This window comes from Argopecten irradians, chromosome 12 (genome assembly GCF_041381155.1).
Source record: "Argopecten irradians isolate NY chromosome 12, Ai_NY, whole genome shotgun sequence".
Lineage (NCBI taxonomy): Eukaryota > Metazoa > Mollusca > Bivalvia > Pectinida > Pectinidae > Argopecten > Argopecten irradians.
Genome location: NC_091145.1, coordinates 19,460,898 through 19,480,168, shown reverse-complemented (window position 1 = coordinate 19,480,168; position 19,271 = coordinate 19,460,898). Strand labels below are relative to the sequence as shown.

General features: G+C 33.2%; 2 protein-coding genes across 3 annotated transcripts; both read right to left on the bottom strand.

Annotated features, from left to right (window-relative positions):
• Nucleotides 1-1,520: 1,520 nt before the first annotated feature.
• LOC138335982 (uncharacterized) lies at nucleotides 1,521-13,453 on the bottom strand. Of its 2 annotated transcripts, none has more exons than XM_069285213.1 (7): nucleotides 11,322-13,453; nucleotides 8,388-8,440; nucleotides 7,762-7,848; nucleotides 5,843-6,000; nucleotides 5,381-5,597; nucleotides 4,849-5,001; nucleotides 1,521-4,447 (listed from the first exon to the last, which is right to left on the bottom strand). In XM_069285213.1, the coding sequence occupies exons 1-7, from the start codon at nucleotides 11,379-11,381 to the stop codon at nucleotides 4,255-4,257; spliced, it is 921 nt and encodes a 306-aa protein (XP_069141314.1). In that variant the 5' UTR covers nucleotides 11,382-13,453; the 3' UTR covers nucleotides 1,521-4,254. The 2 variants fall into 2 exon arrangements, with proteins under 2 accessions (XP_069141314.1, XP_069141315.1); XM_069285214.1 differs by lacking the exon at nucleotides 11,322-13,453 and adding an exon at nucleotides 10,420-11,282.
• A 356-nt stretch (nucleotides 13,454-13,809) lies between these two features.
• Nucleotides 13,810-17,020, bottom strand: LOC138304987 (uncharacterized). Its single transcript, XM_069245405.1, has 3 exons — nucleotides 16,802-17,020; nucleotides 14,224-14,743; nucleotides 13,810-13,901 (listed from the first exon to the last, which is right to left on the bottom strand). Exons 2-3 carry the CDS (start codon nucleotides 14,738-14,740, stop codon nucleotides 13,810-13,812), a joined length of 609 nt encoding a protein of 202 aa, XP_069101506.1. The 5' UTR covers nucleotides 14,741-14,743; nucleotides 16,802-17,020.
• Nucleotides 17,021-19,271: the final 2,251 nt, after the last annotated feature.

Below are 19,271 nucleotides of genomic sequence, written 5' to 3'. Positions count from 1 at the left end.
TGCACGAAATCTTCATCGCCTAACAATACATTTAACCTGTGTAGAAACCACATCCGATTTCAACACAATAAATATAAAATGCAACAAGATTTACAATACAGACTTGTTTACTAAGCATTGTTGATATTGAAATATGGCATGTCTAAGAAAAAGAAACCATTGTGCCAATCCAATCGCTTTCTACACTTCATGAACTGTTTCATATTGTTCGAAAGCGTTCATACAATGTAAAATGTCATGTAAAATATCAACTAGCAATTTTGCAAGACAATCTTTAATTTTCGCTCTCTCCTCATATTTAAAATGGATTTAACATTTTTGTATGCCTTCATTTCATGAAGCATTATTAAAAAGTTTTGAATTCTTTAAATACTAACTAAAGGCACATCCCATAAATAACAAAGGTTTGTCAAAGTTATCCGATAACAATAATGCTAAATAATCTACTATTTTTAGAAAATAATATATTCTAAATAACACACAGATTTCTGATTATGGCAAGACGGTCATGTTTTCTACGAAATAAACATAAACTAGATTAAGTTAGCGTTTTGCTTAAAATCGATTAAAGTATAATGTTTTCTTTGTATTTCTTTTCAATATCTCATTATCTCAGTATAGTATTGTAATCCCCTAAGATTGTGCATCACTGACTTTGATGACTTTTTTCACTTTGACACCCAAAGTTCTAGTTATCTCTTATCATTATATGAGTTAACTTCTATCTATGCCATTATATGCTTAAAGAAGAAAACTATGACCCGACTATTGCGTCGAGCACTCATTTTCTGTATAGTTTTCTACTAGTCTTAAATACTAAAACTTATTATCAATGTGACACTTTGAAACCTTAAATGCAAAAATGTGGAGGAAATGGTAAGAGTATTCCCACGGTTATCACAAAAAAATCCCATAGAAACATTACACAACAAATTGAAAAAAAAACTCTTAAAATTCATAGTAAATTAATAATAGTAAATAAGGCACACAGAATGGTTGGAAATATATGCTCTGCAATACCATACAACAATATAGTTTCATGTCTATATGAATGCATTAATAATTACAAACAGATTGGGAGGATGTAGTGTCAATCTTCTAATGGGAATTATGTTGACATTCTTATTTAAAAATCAGGAAAAGTCAAATTACATAAATGTACATATTTCTTTGGCCACATGCAGTAATGTTTAAAAGATAGTCGGAAATATCCCTAGTAAAAATAATAAATTTAATTCATTATAAATGCTTATCATATTTCCTTTTACACTTGAAAGAAACGTTAACAGTCCGAAATCACTGTCTTTAACTTTTTGACAAATTGATGATTTGAATATATCAGCTGATAACAAATTTTGACAAAATATTTACACAGAAAACTTTTTCAAATAAGTCAAAGAGAAGCAAGATAGCGACATATCAAGATATTGCTATGTTCACGATAAGTAAATAGTTCGAAAGTGTACGGCGGATTCCACCGAAAACTTTGTCAAGCACCTGTTTAGATATCACAAATGGTTGGTTTCTGATAGGAATATTCCATTTGAGCTGATCGCAACTGTTAATGCAGTATGAGAAAAGACACATTACTCATATTTAAACATCTTAACAATGTTTTTTTTATAATTTCATAGTGTCAATATAAATGGGTTTTTTTCGCGTAGGTTTTAAAGACTAGACCAAAACATCCATTTTAAGCTGTAAGATGTTTTTGGTGCAATGCCATTAATTCTTTGGTAATTCTTTAAAATAGTACTACACTGATTTCATACTAATCTTGTTTCTGAGATATGAATACATCGCTCATGTTTAATCTTGATAAATAAGATTTCTGTCTTCATCTAATTGGTTGCAGTGATGTTCTTAAATAAAAACTTCCAATTAAAATAAAAATCAACAGCAAATCGGAAGAAAATGCCAGGCAATGTATATGTACATGGAATATAAAAAGAAATATGTACATGTCACTCAAAGCAACATTCTATATACTAATGACCACAATAACATAAACAACAAAAAAAGTATTGTTTTATAAAACATTAAAACACGTTTTCTATTATAACAATATCACAGTGTTTTTAAGCATGACAATATAATTTTTAAGGCAGCTCATGGGGCAATGTTTGTTCATGAAAAGGAGAATGGGGGCGTGAAACGTATTTTCTAGATTCTATTGGCGGAAATGATGAATATAATAAGGTATATATAATCATGTATAAATAAAATTTCTGTAAAAAGGTAGCATGATAAATAAATAATGAAAGCAACATTACAAGATTGTACAAAATATGAACAAATATACATGTCACAAATAACGATACCCTGATGATAACTGTAAACGTGGACTTCGCGGTGTGGAAATTCTCGCTTTTTCGTTTTAACAAATCTCCGCGAACATATGCAGTGCAATTATCACATCGCAATAATCATATATATACCCAAATATCATAGGCCCATAACGCGAAAATTACCATATCGTGAACAGTTTTGAGGCAGACGCAGCAAAAAAAATCCACATGGTTACACAATCTAAATATCTAATTAACGTAGTATTGATAAACATATTTCAGAACATTATCACAGCGTATTCTTGCTAAAAAACGAACGGAACGTAGTGGTTCTTCACAGTCAATATTTCTTCACGTGAATTAATTCACAATCACGTGAAATTCACGAGAAGAAATATTGCCTGTGTATACCAAATCATTTGATATCTAAAGCTTACAGACAACATTTTGACAAATATGTTCAAATTATGGAAATAAAGTTTTGAAAATATTTTTCGTAACATTCCATAGATTAGTAATAAAAAGACCAGAAAAACCTGATAATTCCTGTTACAAAATAAACACTTACCCGTTAAGAAATTTTTCTCAAATATAACCAATTTACATGTAACGTCCGTTAAACAACAAACGCCAACGGAAGACCTCTTCGCGTCAAATGTTATTGAAATTAAACAAATAATATTTTTTTCATAAACCGTTAACGATAGAAACTTTAATGCCAAAGGAAGGACGCTCTCGCTTTGTATCTGATCTACACTATAGATTTAAATAACAATAAAAAAAATCAAGTACGTATAAAAGGTATTGATTCAACAGTGACAAACAAATGATAACAATACTATCTGAACACACAACACAATCGAGGAAGGTCATAACGCTTTGTTTACCAAATAGAACACATTACATTAATCCGGATCATATAATTATGCTGCATAAACGGACAAACATACCGAGGGCGCTACATTGTAGTGTTATTGTATTTAGATGCTACAGTTCAACAAATACTTATACGTTGTTTTGAAAATGTATACGTTGTATGACATAATGTGTTATCATATCATGGGAAATCCAAGAATATCTAGCTAGACAAACACCTTACACTATTTAAGCTTTTACCTTGCTTGAAATTACTTTCATTTAATCTATATGAGTCATCTTGGTGTAGAAGACGTTTCGCGGAACTAAATTTATCTGTGATAACATGGTTTATAACCTTACTGAATACTGATGCTTAATTTTTATCAAAACCAGAACACCAAAATTGTACATCACTGAATTGTATACAACCAGTTACTTTACAGTCAGCCTCACTCAATTAGTAACCACCTGTATTAAACAAAAACTTGTCATATGTGACTATAAAGCATTTGTTCATGGACACATCATACATATATAGAAAATGTATCTATATAGTAAACTGTAGCAAGCTCTCATATGTCATATATGACCATAACTTTCTAGTCCTTGAAAAGTCACATATAGCAGGTTTGACTGTATTTTTGTAGATATGATATTTTCGCTATCACTGCAGCGAAAACATGATCCGATTACATGTCCTTAAGGCCATAGCTTTCTGGTCCCTTGAAAAGTCATATATGGCATGTTTGACTGTATTTTTGTAGATATGATATTTTCGCTATCACTGCTGCGAAAACATGATCCGATCACATGTCTATAAGGCCATAGCTTTCTGGTTCCTTGAAAAGTCACATATAGCAGGTTTGACTGAATTATTTTCGCTATCACTGCAGCGAAAACATGATCCGATTACATGTCCTTAAGGCCATAGCTTTCTGGTCCCTTGAAAAGTCACATATGGCATGTTTGACTGTATTTTCGTAGATATGATATTTTCGCTATTACACTATCGCGAAAAAGGATACAGACATAAAACTGCAAAACTTTTGACATGCGAAGATTATACACAAATAAAACAGCACTACGAACAACAGGTATACTGTATAGGTTATCTACAGCTTCCGTACGGGGTGTACTCTATACAGTAGGATACTTTCTTGGAACGAAGAGCTATGTCCGAGTGATGGCGATAAACCTGCATGCCCAAATTAGGAAATCTGTCAGCAAGGAGTTGCTCCTCTATAGGTGAGGGAAGAGGGAAATTTGTTCTTTCTTTTGGCCTTGACACAAGCATGTAGCGACTGCAATAAAACAAGGAATTATTTCATTAATAAGTACTACTGTTTAGTTATTCAAAATTGCATTGCTTTGAAATAAAGACATATTCTGTTTTCTTGGACTGTTGATAACTTGAAGACTGCTAAATCGCAAAGAAAGTTTTTTCCTGCCAGAAATAAACCCCTCTGTTTTTAATTTAAAGACTCTACATATTTTCAACTGAATAAGAGACACATGTAAGAACTCTATGTCTTACACATGTAGCAAAATTAATTCTACATTAACGTCATAACAAATATCAATAAATGGGTAATCGTAATCAAATGTCAATCAAACATGAGCAAATAGAAACAATGATACGTTTATACGGATATATATGGAAGAGTATACGAATCTAGAAACTGTACGGGTACATACTACTTACCTGCACTTGCTTGGTATGGATCTACTTGTCACTGGCCTGTAGGTTCGGCTGGGGTTTCGCGGGTCGATCATTTTAGGCTCCACGTTGAAATCCACCACAGACCGTCTGGGTGACGGTTTAACTGATGGGGGTGCATTTTTGCTGATTGCAAATCTATAAAAAAGAAACTCGAATATCATTTTTTATTCGTCGCTCTTTATTCTTTAACTTATTAATCGCAATTGAGATACACATGTTTATGCTGTTGTTGCTATGTTGTATTAGTTTCTTAAACAAATTTCAGAAGTAAAGGACACGGTTTTTTGAATTCGTTTGATTTTATCAAGACTGCTAATCTATGCTACACTTATCCCCGACGATGGCAATACACTTATCACAATCCGTGCAGTCAACCGTGGTCTCCGACGATGGCAATATCTTAACATATCCGTACAGTCAAACGTGGTCTCCGACGATGGCAATACCTTAGCATATCCGTTCTAATTACATGGATATTATACCAGTCATTAGGAGGAAACATTGACCAACCCACCTGAAAGGCTTCTCTGTTTTCAGTTCAGACTTGTTAACTACCGATGGCGGTCCGGGTAGGGGAACGAATGCCGTGTGTGGCCGCTGAGGAACAACGGTTTTTGGCGGAACGGGAGAGTATCTTGGTGGCCCAGGACTGTATGTTCCGAGGGACGACAGGCGTTCCAATTCTCTTTTAGCGGCGACGGTATACGTATCTGGTCGATCTGTCAATGATCCTACAAAGGAAGTTACTCTTTAATGCAATCCTAAGGGTATGTTTAGATCTGATGTACATATAGTTAGCCAATGCATTGTGAATGTACTCACTTCGGGAAAACATATACCTATCATTATGTTAATCTGTAGACTGAATAGCTTATTATTCAAATATATGTCATCAATAAAATGAAAAAATCCAATGTTTTTTAAGTGAAATATGGTTTGAAAGAAAAAATAATGGGGCGCCCGATGGGGAACTTACCAGACTGTTGCTGTAGCCCATCCCCTGAAGAGTTATCTATAATAACTTCTCTATTCGACATCATCCTTTTGGCGCCTCCTCTCTGAGACTCCCACGCCTGACGTTTCTGAGCAGCACTCTTACAGCGTAACTCTTTCTGCATTCGGAGCAGCATATGTCTACAACAAGAAGGCCAAATTCAGACACAGTACAAAGCCATTTTTTATCTTCATTTTTTTTTTAAATTTGGTTTTCAAATGCGATCGAGCAATGTAATATTCACTTTCAAAAAAGTATTGATTTGTTTTAGATATCGAATTTTTAAAGTTTTATTTCGATGAAAGTTGTGATATTAGCTTGGCATAGCTGTGTACCCAGAATCGACGCTATATATTATCAGCGATATCTTTTCTCAGTTGTGTCAGTATTGATTTTGTTTATGTAACAGTTATATGTTATGCAGATAATAAGTGCTAGAGTAGAGCCTGATATAGCCATAAATCACATTTACACAAGCTCCATGTCAACATTTTGTATGTAAACCACTCGTCCTTGTGTAATCTCCTTAGTGATTGGACAACCAATCGCTTAGAAAATTTAATATACTTCTTTTTTTCATCCAGAGGTAGATCCAAAATCAATAGCCTATACATAAAACATAATATAAATGGCTTTTTGATACGCAAACAGCATTTACGGTGACTGGGCATTATATGAATATAAAACATATTATTCTCTGAAAACATATGTTACTTTATAAATATTTTAGGATCAATTGTTCAAGTGGCTATATTTTAAAAACATATACAAAGTTTTATTTCTCTTTTTTTTTACAAATTAACTGACAATTTTTAATAAATAATATGATAAATGATATTTAACATCGAATTTTACCATCTGTTACATGAACTATTCGTAGATACTTTCATCTCATAGAAATACCATTCGTGGTTAGCTTACGGACGAAAAGAAAGATGTAAGAAATAGTCGTTATTTTTATATTCATGGTCACATAACAACCACGGAAATAATAAATTATTCTACGCAACGAAACGTTCATGTTATAATATAATTCAACACATATTTATATGCATGAAATTTAGCATGTAATATCATCTCTTAAAACTAGTTTGTGTCTCTGATGATGAAATGCTGAAGACGTTTCTCAATATGGCACCCTTTCATGGAATTGGAAGTAATTTCAAAGGTAATATCGATATCTAGAGTTATTGAAATAGTTGTAGTTATGATCAACGATGTCCTGTCACCATAATAAGAGGAAGTATAATTTCCTGGTTGTATAATATAGCGGCATCTTGAACGACACTTGCTCTTGCCAAAGTATTGATTTTACAATATTAACTATCAGACGTAATTGATATTTGGTCCAGAGCACTTATCTTTGTAAGGTTACAAGAACAATACCTCCGATATGTAGGGCAGGACAGATATTGATTGTAAGTGTTCAGACTCTTAAGCCTATTGTTTTCGGTTGCTATGGATGCAAAACAACAATAAACAAACACAACGTTAAAACTCCAGGTACATGAAGAAATATTAAAGATTTCAACGCCTTGTTTACCCATTGAATAACGTGTTTGATTTTAAGAATAATGACTAAGCGAATTAAATGTAGTCTGCTTCTACAAATCATATATTACTCAGGTGTTCACTCAGTGTCGTCACATCATTTCGAGGACTACACGTATTTGTTTTCTCAAATTCAAAGAGTTGGGGAATTTATCTCATAAATAGTTAGTACACGCATATTAGTTTTTAAATCGCAAATCTGTTGTCACGTAACTATGGCTAAGTTCTTAGCCTACAAGTTACAGTATATTAACAAAGCCAAGTTACGGTATATCAACAAAAATATCAGTACTAGGTACTGTGGTCATTGAAAATTATGAATAATGTATCACTATTTTGTTTTACTTTACCTTTCGATAGCCCTCTCCTGCCAATTTCCTTCAAAGTTAGTACTGTCATTTTTGTATAGTTTGTCTTTCGTTAGCGTTGCCGGAGTTCTGAAGACAAAAACAGGTGCTTAATATTTTAAAGATGCTCCACCGCCGACAGGGCATAAGCGTTACCCGTCATTAAAACAAAAAAGTGATGTATAATATTGTTCATATTTATGTATCTAACTAACACAAACATGCATATAAAATAATTTATTTTGCTTTTGGCGCATGCACAATCAGTATTTAATGGTGGCAATGATGTAAATAAGTAACTTTAGTAACCGAAGAAAAATACTAATACGTTTGCTCCTGTTTTTTAAGGAGAAAAATACCATTCGTTGGCGATGGGGCATCTTAAATGTCCCTTAAATATATTTAAGGTATTTATGGTTAGTTTGAATGAAGTTGGTTGTTTTTAATTTTGAATTATAAGTTAACTTACATCACCCACGTACAATTAAGTAAATGATTTTTGTTCAAGAAGGCAGAACATATTTTCAGCGCTTATCTAATAGATTAAATTGTGTTACAATGTCATTCAATGGAATTCAAACGCATGCTTTTGTTTCTTTCTCTGTACAGAATAATTATTATGGACTTACCCCGGCATACCCTGGTACCGGTCAAAGGCGTCATCAAAAGCGTTCTGTAGGTCCTGTGGGAAACAGATAGGAAAGTTAAAACTACACTGACCACTATTTTTTCTATTAGGATTAGATATTTGACTAAATCTTCTGGTAATTTGTTAAAAAGTAGTTATCTCAATAATATCAATAAACTCCAAACAGAGCTAACTAGGAATATAGATACATTTCTGTCGACGGGTTTACAGTACTCAACTAACTATTTTTAGGTTATATTGAATTAAATAATCAAATTACCATCCATTTCACCTAAATTAGATTCTACCTCAAATGAAGTAAATTTATGCATCTCACTCAAATCCACTAAGTCCACGTCATTTGCAATGGAATCTGCTAAAATGAACTATTTTATTTGAAATAAAAACCGAAGTATATTGCATGAATAATGCTGGGTGCTTCTTACTAATTTGTGAAGTGATAATAGACCGCTTCAAGTGTGCCATATTGAAGTGATTATCCAGATATGAAATTAAATTATCATTATTATAATCAGATTTGTTCATGCAGTTATCAAACATTCTTCTAAAAGTGAACGACACCATAGCCAGGTACGAATTGATTTCTTATAAAAAGCCATGCATTCCACTTTTAAAATGATTTCACCATGTTCTCAAATACCTAATACAGATATATAACCACCGTTAGCAGAATCATTATTATAAACAACAGTAAACAAAATTAGTTAACAAAATCAATATAGCTGATGATACCTTATACACAAAAACATTCACAGCAAACAATGACATCAAACAGATTATCCGGATAAATTATTTTCTTTTTAAAATCTATTTTATGAAATCATATTTAAAACCAAAACCCACGATGTAGAACAAATAATGAATCTGTACTTGAAATTGAGTTCAAGACGTTGAATACTCAATTATGTTTTCTCCGTATGAAAGACTTCAGTAAGTGAGAAGTGGGATATAATTATGTATGTCTACAAATACACAATAATCAATATTCAATCAAATTATAAAAGATTGAAAAAAGGGTTCGTAGATCAAAAGAAAAAGTAAAACAGCAAGCGCACAAAAATGAATTACCAACACACATAAGTATATAAATGTATAGAAACGTATATCACGGTAATTCTTTGATGCTGCCAGTCAAATATGAGAACCGAATAGCGATAACGGGTCAGCCTGAATGTCAAGAACTACTTGGGAGAGAATGCACAGACCTGCCGAACCAAGGACGACGGTCGTAATGCACTTTTACTATCAACTGTTAAAACTGGGGAGAAGGAGAAAATCGACGTAATTATGCTCAAGTCGAGGTGAATGTATACGTAAGTTATTGACATATTTATAAAACCTTATCGTAATAAACATTTAATAAAATAATAAACGAGCTTAGATTTTCATTTATTTTACCATAAGAGTACTTATAAATCTATAAATCATGTTTAGGTATGAGATGAAACGACAGGTCTTTTTCAAATATGAAATTAAATCTCCGGCGACAATGGCCAGACCAGGCAAAGTGAGATTTGAGTGTAAGCGTCCACAAATGGGTCATATTCCCAACATATTAAAGTATACGATATAGTTAAATCGTAAACTAACTATCCAAATATATTAACTGTTTCAGGCATACACCACAGTATCTTAGATATTTTAAAAGAAGGATGATATATGACGGTTTAGATAAAACCATGGAGAACAATGGAAACGGAAATTGAACATAATACACTATATATTATATCCAGGTAGTAAGTAGACAATAAACTCACGACATCCGATGGTAAATCAAATTAAGATTACAAATTTAAGCACTCAAATAAGCAGTATATTTGTAACATTACATCTATTAAAAACAAGTATAAACATCAAAGCACACACAACATTCCTTTAAATGCAATTAGTACATGTCCCCGCCACTTAGGTTAATGCAAAATAAAACATTCAAACAAGCAGATAGCGTCTGATCAATAAGTTAAGTATTTATGTTATTGTTGCTGAGCACACAATCAGCATATGTTACTTACGTCAATGTTGTCAGGAAGTTCTAGTATAAGCTCCAACTGTGTGTCGGATGTTTACATTTTATAAGTTTTCGTACATATTAATATTTTTCTGCGTTTTGATGCATATGTTAAAATTGATTATAGTGTCACATGAGTAACTTTTAGTAAATAGGATAGATTACTTGTGTAATCATTCAATTTTAAGACAAAAACTAACATCTAGACTTTTATAATTTGTTAGTACTGCTAATTGGCAAAGTTGTGTTTTTCAAGTTAATGATATACAATATTTTGTCGCGTCATGAACCTACATTGTATGTGATTGTATGTGTATCACCGTAACAAACAATCATTTCAACAGTTGGTGAAAATGAGTGTTGTTGCACATTTTAGAGTTATGTATATCTTGAACTTCGCCACATTATAAAGAATTATGCAATTTGTCTAGTAAATGAAGTTATTTTGGACGTATAAATCATATTAATAGAGATTTAAATAGAACTATCTAAATCTCTAATCTTAGGCAGTATGGAAATTTTAAATTGTGATCGATTGCGACATAAATGTACAGAAAACGTGCGTCAACTATACGTGTATCCATATGTTTTAACAATTATGAATACTGTAGTGACATGAGGATGATGACATGAATCATTGAGATCCTTGGTCTACTCAACCACAGTATTTAGGAAACATCCTACCTACAGCACAGTTACTAGTACTACAAACGTCTTCGAAATGTCAAATGTCAACTTTCCAAGAAAATTATTGACACTAAGCTGATGTCATGTCGTTGCTAGATATTATGAAATGTCGCTAGTGTTACAACGAAGAACTTAATTTGAATAGAACATATACTGTGCTATACAAAATTAACTTACGTGCTTCTGTGTAATGTATATGTACATGTGTGCATTACTTACGTTGATGTCATCTGGGATGGCAATGACGAGTTGAAGTTGTGTATTTGATAAAGACACCATTTTAGTTAAGAAGTCTAATTATAGTAAAATGGTCATCCAATAAGTTCAAGTATACACAACTACAGTATCCAATACGGTAAATATGTTTAGCTTCAACAAATATTTATGGCCAAGTATCCATACAGGAAGCAGTTAGACAAAATGCCTTTCACACGTTTCCATCAATATGGTAAACATATAGGGTGATAGTCATAATAAAAGCAAACATCCTGGATATTTCCGTGACACAACTAGAATTTCGGTTCTGTACAGACCGTTCCATGTAACATTAGATAAGGTCAATACCTCGACACTAATTGAGGCTATACATCAGAAAATCTATACAATTTCAATACGCCAAAAGATGGCCTTGTATCACACACGTCGCTGTCTTTTCAATTCTGTTCCCTCGGGAAAGATTGAATTAGATACGTATATGCCTCGGCTGGTTATAAAGTCCACAAAGAATCGCTTCATTGTTTATTTTTCATAAATACCAAGAAAACAATCTCGATGAAGGTTAGATTCTATTACACACATGACATACCCAGAGAAATTAAAATGTCTCTATCACAAATCAGTGATAAATCGTACACCCGTTATACTCGCTTGGTATTCCGTTAAAAGTCTCAAGCATACATATCTATACATATTATAGTTCACATTTGGTTGTCAGAACCATCGCAGGTTAAAAATCTCCATTCTGGTGTTTCGGTCCCCGACGCGATGGGATACCGCCCTTGTCGTCAAACATACTGTTCAATCCAATTGAAACAGAATCGATTCCTTTCTTACTTTTAAAGTTTTCGACAAACAAGAAATCACGTGATAACGAACTACATATGTATAAATATAGTTCTATAGGGGGCATGAATATCGTTGAATTATTAATGTCGTATATTCTGCCATTCAGCTGAAGCACAGTGGTATCCCTGTCTTGTTGATTTTGTCAGCCACTCGGAATAAAAGAAGTCACCAGTCCATATTTATCTCGGTTAGAAAACAGGACTCCTGTCCATTATTTGCAATACAAAGTCTAGTTCAGACTTCCTGAGCCTCTCGTATTTGTGTTTAAGTATTATACCGACATTACTATCGAGGTGCGTGTATACAATTCTTAGGCCCTGGATTCAAAGCTTAGCTTAGAAAATTACATGTACGTGAGTCGCCAATGCTGGAAAGCATTTTTGGATTCAACCATGTCATACATAAAGAAATGGAGAGAAGATTTTGCGCATACTGATCACGTTTTATCTTCCAAAAGTTCCTAACACTAAAATTTAAATTTTCGCGTGACTGTAAACGAGAGTTAGCGGAAGTAATCGTCATGGCAGGATACATGTATCTTATGTCTTAACTGGGGGTATCATATCATGTTAATATTCAGACACCTTAAGGAGGATATTTTATCATATCCAGATATTAAGACACATAAAGGGAGAATATCGTATCATATCCTAATATTCAGACATATACAGGTTGTGAAGTAATTAACACGACAGGAGATGAAATTTTGATCTGGCCGCTGTCTCATTTTCCCCTAATACTACTAAGACTTATTCAGTCTGTCACAGCGGTCAATTTTATCTTCAAAGTTTCAAACACTCGCATTACTTAATCAAGTACAGTGTATATCCTCTACTGATAAGTATCTGTAATCGGTAGGTCTTTAAACCTATCATGGTGATATATTAAAACTCATGTAGAAGATGGATTTAACGTGGCTTTCAGTACATTACTTGAAGCTTTCCCCCTTTTCAGTATCCCTGGTGTAATGTCGATCGCGACAACTGTTTATCTTCAAAATGTTACGTTGAAACTAATATCTTCATACTGTCAAGATATTTAAACGAGGAACAGAAGTAATAGACATGACAGAAGATTATACTTTAATCTTGGTATTATCTACTTTCATCTTAATACTCATTGTTATTTGGTCATTTACAATGGTCACGTATAGTTCAATTATTCATCTTTGATTTCTACCTAATCCTAAGTATTGAGCTCTATCCTGGTAAAAAATTAGTATCTATGTACAAAAATCTGTTAATCTCAGATTGTCTTTCATAACAGTCATGACGTAATAACAATCTTGCTAATACAAAATTTGTAGATTTGATTTTATATACAGATAGCTGGTGTCACCATTACTGAACATTAATCAGACTTCTTACATTTCTAAAAATCCACTGCTCATGTTTTAACTTTGGTTTGATAAGTTTTTTAAGGATGTGCCAGATTTGGATGGAGGAGGAAAGCCAGGGTTCCCAGAGAAAAACCACAAACTAGCTGTCAGTAACTAGCAACTACTCCAACTAGAATTTTGACTCGCGACCTAGAGATGAAAGGCTGCTCATCATATAAAACCCACATTGTTCTTATTTATAGATAAAAATTCTCTTCAGCATGAGTTATCGATTGTTGTGAAGACAAGATATAGACACCTACACTACTCTGTTGGTTCTACATTGTCTCGCTTCCAAGATGTGATTCCTTTACTATCGAGGATGATAAACTGTCGCATTCTGCTGTTGTAGGCCACTATTTAGTCAAATTATAATAAATATTTGTTTACTAAATACATGTATTAAACAAATCATTACACATTATTGCCACAAAATTGTAATCATCAAACGTTTAGATCTTATCAGTAAGAAATTTGTACATACATTTCAATTAAATCATTTTTTTTTTCATAAAACTTTAACCATTTTGCTCTATTTTACTTAGAGTATGAAATATACAGAATTATTGAAATCATTTAGATCAAGTCTCCTCTTACCATAAATCACCAGTAATAAGCCCCTCACCTTTCTTATCAAGTCTTTTAGAATTAGGGTTTGAGGACCTACAATATACTTACATCCCATAATGTCAGCATTTTTCTTGCCATGCTCATATGTTGCTCTAGGCTGTATACCAAACGGAATACTTGTATAATGTTCAGATATAAGGATCTGTTTTCCATCACTTTCGTCTGTACCAGCACTTGACAGTGATGTCACAGATTCAGTTCTTTCAAGTGTTTTTTCAACTTTTTCTTTTATTTTTTCAAATATTGGATCTTCATGATCATCAATAAGTGTTTTGTCTTCATCTTCATTATCATCTTCTTCTGCATCAGCATCATTTCCTTTTTCCAAGTCCTTGTCTATTTCTCTTAGAATTTCCTCAAACTCCTCCCCCTCTGGCACAACTGAAAGCTTATGTGTGATAGGACGAGACAGCAAATCTGACTGAAAGCTGACGGAGGGGGCTGGCTTTACAGCTACATTCACATGCAGAGCATTTTGACTATCCACCTCGCCACTCCCGGAAAATGCCACATGTTTAGTTTGAACTGTGGGAGGTGGAACAATCATATCTGTGGCAGCTGCCATTATCTGCAGAAAGATAAATAAAACAAATGTCATTCGATATAATACAAAACAAATATTCTGAACTTAATTGTAACTTGTCTTCAAATCTTAAAAGAAGAAAAAAATTAACCTCTTATCAACAAAAAATGTAACAGGGAAGTCAACATTATGGTGTAATACATATACAAGGATATATTGTCTCATTGTAGGAAAAAAAAAAGAGGTAAAAAAGTTGTCAAAAAAAGAACAATGTGTTCAAACAGGTTGAAAAACATGTTCATATGTACATCAATGTTAACTATTCTGAACAATTGCTATGTGGTGATTTTTCATTATATCTATATGTTTGTACATGTAGCGGGATTGGACTCAGACTGGGTCGATCATCAGTGACCAGTTAGCTCAGTTGGTAGAGCAATCAGCTAGTGTTCGGAGGGTCCCCGGTTTGAATCCCGGTCTGGCCGCTATATTTTCTCTTATTATGTTACATACATGTAGTCTGTCATTGAACGTACATGTACTTCATTGCTGAGAATCAAAACAATCATAATCCTAAGTATCACACATAATCACAAACATGTATTTAATTAGTTTCTGATTAGTATTCTGTTAGTTTATTTTAAAACAGTTTAACTTCATGTGCTTAACATTTGATTTGGCATTAATTTTAATTATGTATACAATTTGAATTTCACACAAAAAAAAAAAAAAAAAAAAAAAAAAAAACACATTTACCACTAGGACTGAAAATTTTTTTAGGTTATTTGCTTAAATAAATTAATTCCTCCGCAATTTGACTTGAACGGTCCTGTGGTTATTTGCATTTTACATATATTTGTAAGGGCGGACACGAAGTGCCACTTCTACATACATGAAAACATCAAAAAAAATTCAATCCTACACACTGACAGCTTCAGTTTGCGGCTGCCATTTTTTTACCCACTGTAAAAAATCCCATCAGCGTGAATGCGATGCTTTAAAATCAGTTCATTATATAATCAAGCGGTTCAAACGCTTGTAATGATCCAACGAACGTAATCTTCATCCGAGAGAAGCTCAGTGCTATTGCTCTCTATTTGTAAGCGCTCAAGTGATAGACCACCTTCCAATATAATCAGCTGACCAAAAACGGAATATCTGTTACGGAAATAAAAAAAATCTTCCTTCTCTTATGTGGATTTCCTTCTCAAATGGGGGTTTTGGGACAAGGATAGAGTGTGAATACATGTAGATGAATACAAAATAAACAGAAAATTCTGCTCCGTTTTTTCCATAAATTGAACTTTTTAACAGTAATTAATGGTTACTGGAAAATCTGGCTGCGCTCTTTAAGCCTTGCCTTCAGTCATATTATATAAATGCTGCAAGTGTAATACATATGTAAATCTACAATATATGCTTCATTCAAGATCACTGCATGGCATATTAAACATGTATATTTCTACAGCCTTAATAATACCTAATTGACAAGTAACCATTTGTTCTTAAACAAAATATGATAGCTTAAAATTATTATAAGTATCAAACTGGGTATATACTGTACGTAGGATATCACATTTCATTTTGCTACAATCACATAATTATCATACTCTATACACCTCTATACACATGATATCCTTCACCTAATAATTATATGGATTAATACAGTGTATATTTTGTTACGTTGTGTATAGACAGAGACGTCAAACAGTACACTGAATGAAAACAAGACGATATTGGACGAATGCCGAGACTAATTGACGCTTCTCATACATCTAACAACTGACTAGATCATTTTACACACTATATAAAATTTTAGTGCTTAGACTTGTCAAACACAAATTCAACGGATAGAATGTACAAAACCTCAGGTCTGCTGGTAACGAGAACATGAAATAAAATGGAATTAAAGAAGAAGGAGCTCATTGTTGTGCCTTATGAAGGTATATGTCACCTCATTATGTACTGATTATCAGATGTTTTGAACCGAAGACAATTTTGATCTTATCTGTCATACACAACACATGGTAGGCTGGCGATATTACGTACAAATAATACAAAATGATGTCACCTGTGCTTGATTCGAACTGAAAAAATATTCACCTGTCCACCAGTATGTAAGAACAACTACATGTTAAAGTATCCATAAGTTTGTAGTTTCAGCCAGTGCCCGCCATCCTCCATATTGTTTACGGATAGCAACGATTGCAGTGACGTCTCGCGGAATTCGTAAAAGGGGAATAACTCTGGACACACTGTAATATACCACATCGATTCTCGGTACTCAAAAGATATTTACTCGGGGAAGAAAATTAAAAAAAAAAATAAACCATACGCTACGAAATTTTACTTTCAACATAAAATTACACCATAAAGTAAATATGTAGATTATATTAATAATAAGAAAAAAATGGCATCAATATTATTTTTACCAAATGCATGTATTTCATATTATGACCAATTAAATACATGTACATGTACATACAGTATGTACATGCAGAAACATAATGCATACATGTAGGCCTACATATGTACATGTAAGTGAACTTAACACTATCTTCGATAAATTAAATGTGAACTTATGTTTCTCGATAGAAAATAAATCCATGACATTGCTAAATATGTTTCGCAAACAAAATGTTCAATGTAAAATATGATCTCTTGACAATGGAAGATATATAAGGTGCTCCACCACCAACAGGACATTGAGTTATTTGACGTTACTCATCATTTGAACTACGTGTATAAGTGTTGTTTACTCATGTAAATGTATGTCCAATTAACACAAAAATAGTCCAAAATAATTTATTTTGCTTTTGGTGCATACACAATCAGCACTTAATTAATTATAGGCCGAAGATGTGAAAAATATAACAAATTGATCTTGTATCATTCTATTATTTTCCGTTCAAACTTATAAACAATCGAAATGCTTATGAACTAGATAATACCATAAACATACCTGTATGACATAGGGATTGGAAATTCATTCTTTGACTTTACTGACGACAGAGGGATATAAGACCTCTGATTTATAGACATTTCCTTAGCTTACGACTTTTAAGTGTATTACTTTAAATATTTTATTTTTGGTCTAATCATGATATGACCGGGTTTTTATCGCCAGATTAATATAAACTGCTGACATACGAGTTTTGAAAACATGCAAATGGGCGATTTTATCAAAATTATATTTCACAAATCAGAGATGTAAAACTGGAAGTGCAATTTCTTTTATCGATAAACATGTACAAGTTAAAATATTTTTGCTTCACTAATTCGTACTTACATCATCTAAAATAACTAAATGTTTATAATAAATCAAAGTTATCTTCGTGTATTTAACTATTTACAATTAAGGATTACATACACGTTTAGGAAAAAACCACAGGCATATACATTTGTATACGTATACAGGGGCACACATCTGCTGACCAGGGGCACACATCTGCTGACCAGGGGCACACATCTGCTGACCAGGGGCACACATCTGCTGACCGTAAAAATGGCGGAGTCGCTAAATATGATCTCTCTAATACATATTAAAATGAAATCGGATATATTGAAAACACTGCTTATTTTGAAGTGATGTTGATTCCCAGACGACTTACATTAATGTTATTATTACATTCTTGATTTATTGAAATCTAATTAATTTAAACTATTTTTTCTATTCCCGGAGGTCTTCATTATAACCGTGTTCCACTGTATATGTTTTGCTAATACATGACTTTAGTTAGTACTTATGCTTTTCAACGTAATACCGAGAAACATGATGGAGTGATTCAGGCACATGATATACAGTAGTATAGGGTCGACAAGCGCATAGGGATTTGAGAATTCAGTTTATATAGTTATGGACCGTCCGTAAAAGTCATATATTTTGCATTGTACTATATACGTGCATAGTGCAACGTAGAATAGAGTTTTACCGTTTTTGTTCTAGACCTTTAAAACGTGTAAAACTGGTCTATGGGCACTCTGGTGATCCATCAATACCTATATAAAATATACCTAAGTCTCAGATCCCTGTGGATGACCTTGTCTAGACAGAGGGAACACTCAAATGACTACACATTTCTATTGATGCGACAGGGTATTGTCTCACAAATGATTCTTGCAATCATTTAATTTCCTTTTGTTCAATGCCAAATTTGATGCCATTAATATAATTCTATATTGGGCCAAAAAATATGTCTGTTTAGGGTTACATTGGCCAAATGATTTTTTTTAATTTCCCTTTCACCGACATGGCCGTTTTTAAGATCAAAATACCGACTTTTTAAATTTTTTGTAGAAAAGTTGAAAAAAATAGGGTCGGAGTAAAAAAAAAAGAGTCGGTCGGGTAACCCTAAACAGATATATTTTTTTTGGCCTTGTGTATAATTTTCTTTAAGATGTTTCGACATATTACCACCGGCCCTCAACCTCTGGGTCGTGAGTTCGAATCCCATGTGGGGCAGTTGCCAGGTACTGACAATTGGTCGGTGGTTTTTCTCTGGGTACCCCGGCTTTCTCCCACTTACAAACCTGGCACGTCCTTACATGATCCTGGCTGTTAATAGGACGTTAA

Bases quoted from the DNA above. Each gene is read 5' to 3' on its own strand.
- LOC138335982 (XM_069285213.1), bottom strand. From the start codon at position 11,381: ATGGTGTCTTTATCAAATACACAACTTCAACTCGTCATTGCCATCCCA. The intron at 6,001-7,761 runs GTAAAGTAAAAC...TTCTTGTTGTAG, and splicing joins CAGGAGAGGGCTATCGAAAG to ACATATGCTGCTCCGAATGC. The intron at 4,448-4,848 runs GTAAGTAGTATG...GTTTTATTGCAG, and splicing joins TCCATACCAAGCAAGTGCAG to TCGCTACATGCTTGTGTCAA.
- LOC138304987 (XM_069245405.1), bottom strand. From the start codon at position 14,740: ATGGCAGCTGCCACAGATATGATTGTTCCACCTCCCACAGTTCAAACT. The intron at 13,902-14,223 runs GTAAGTATATTG...TTGACTAAATAG, and splicing joins AAATGCTGACATTATGGGAT to TGGCCTACAACAGCAGAATG.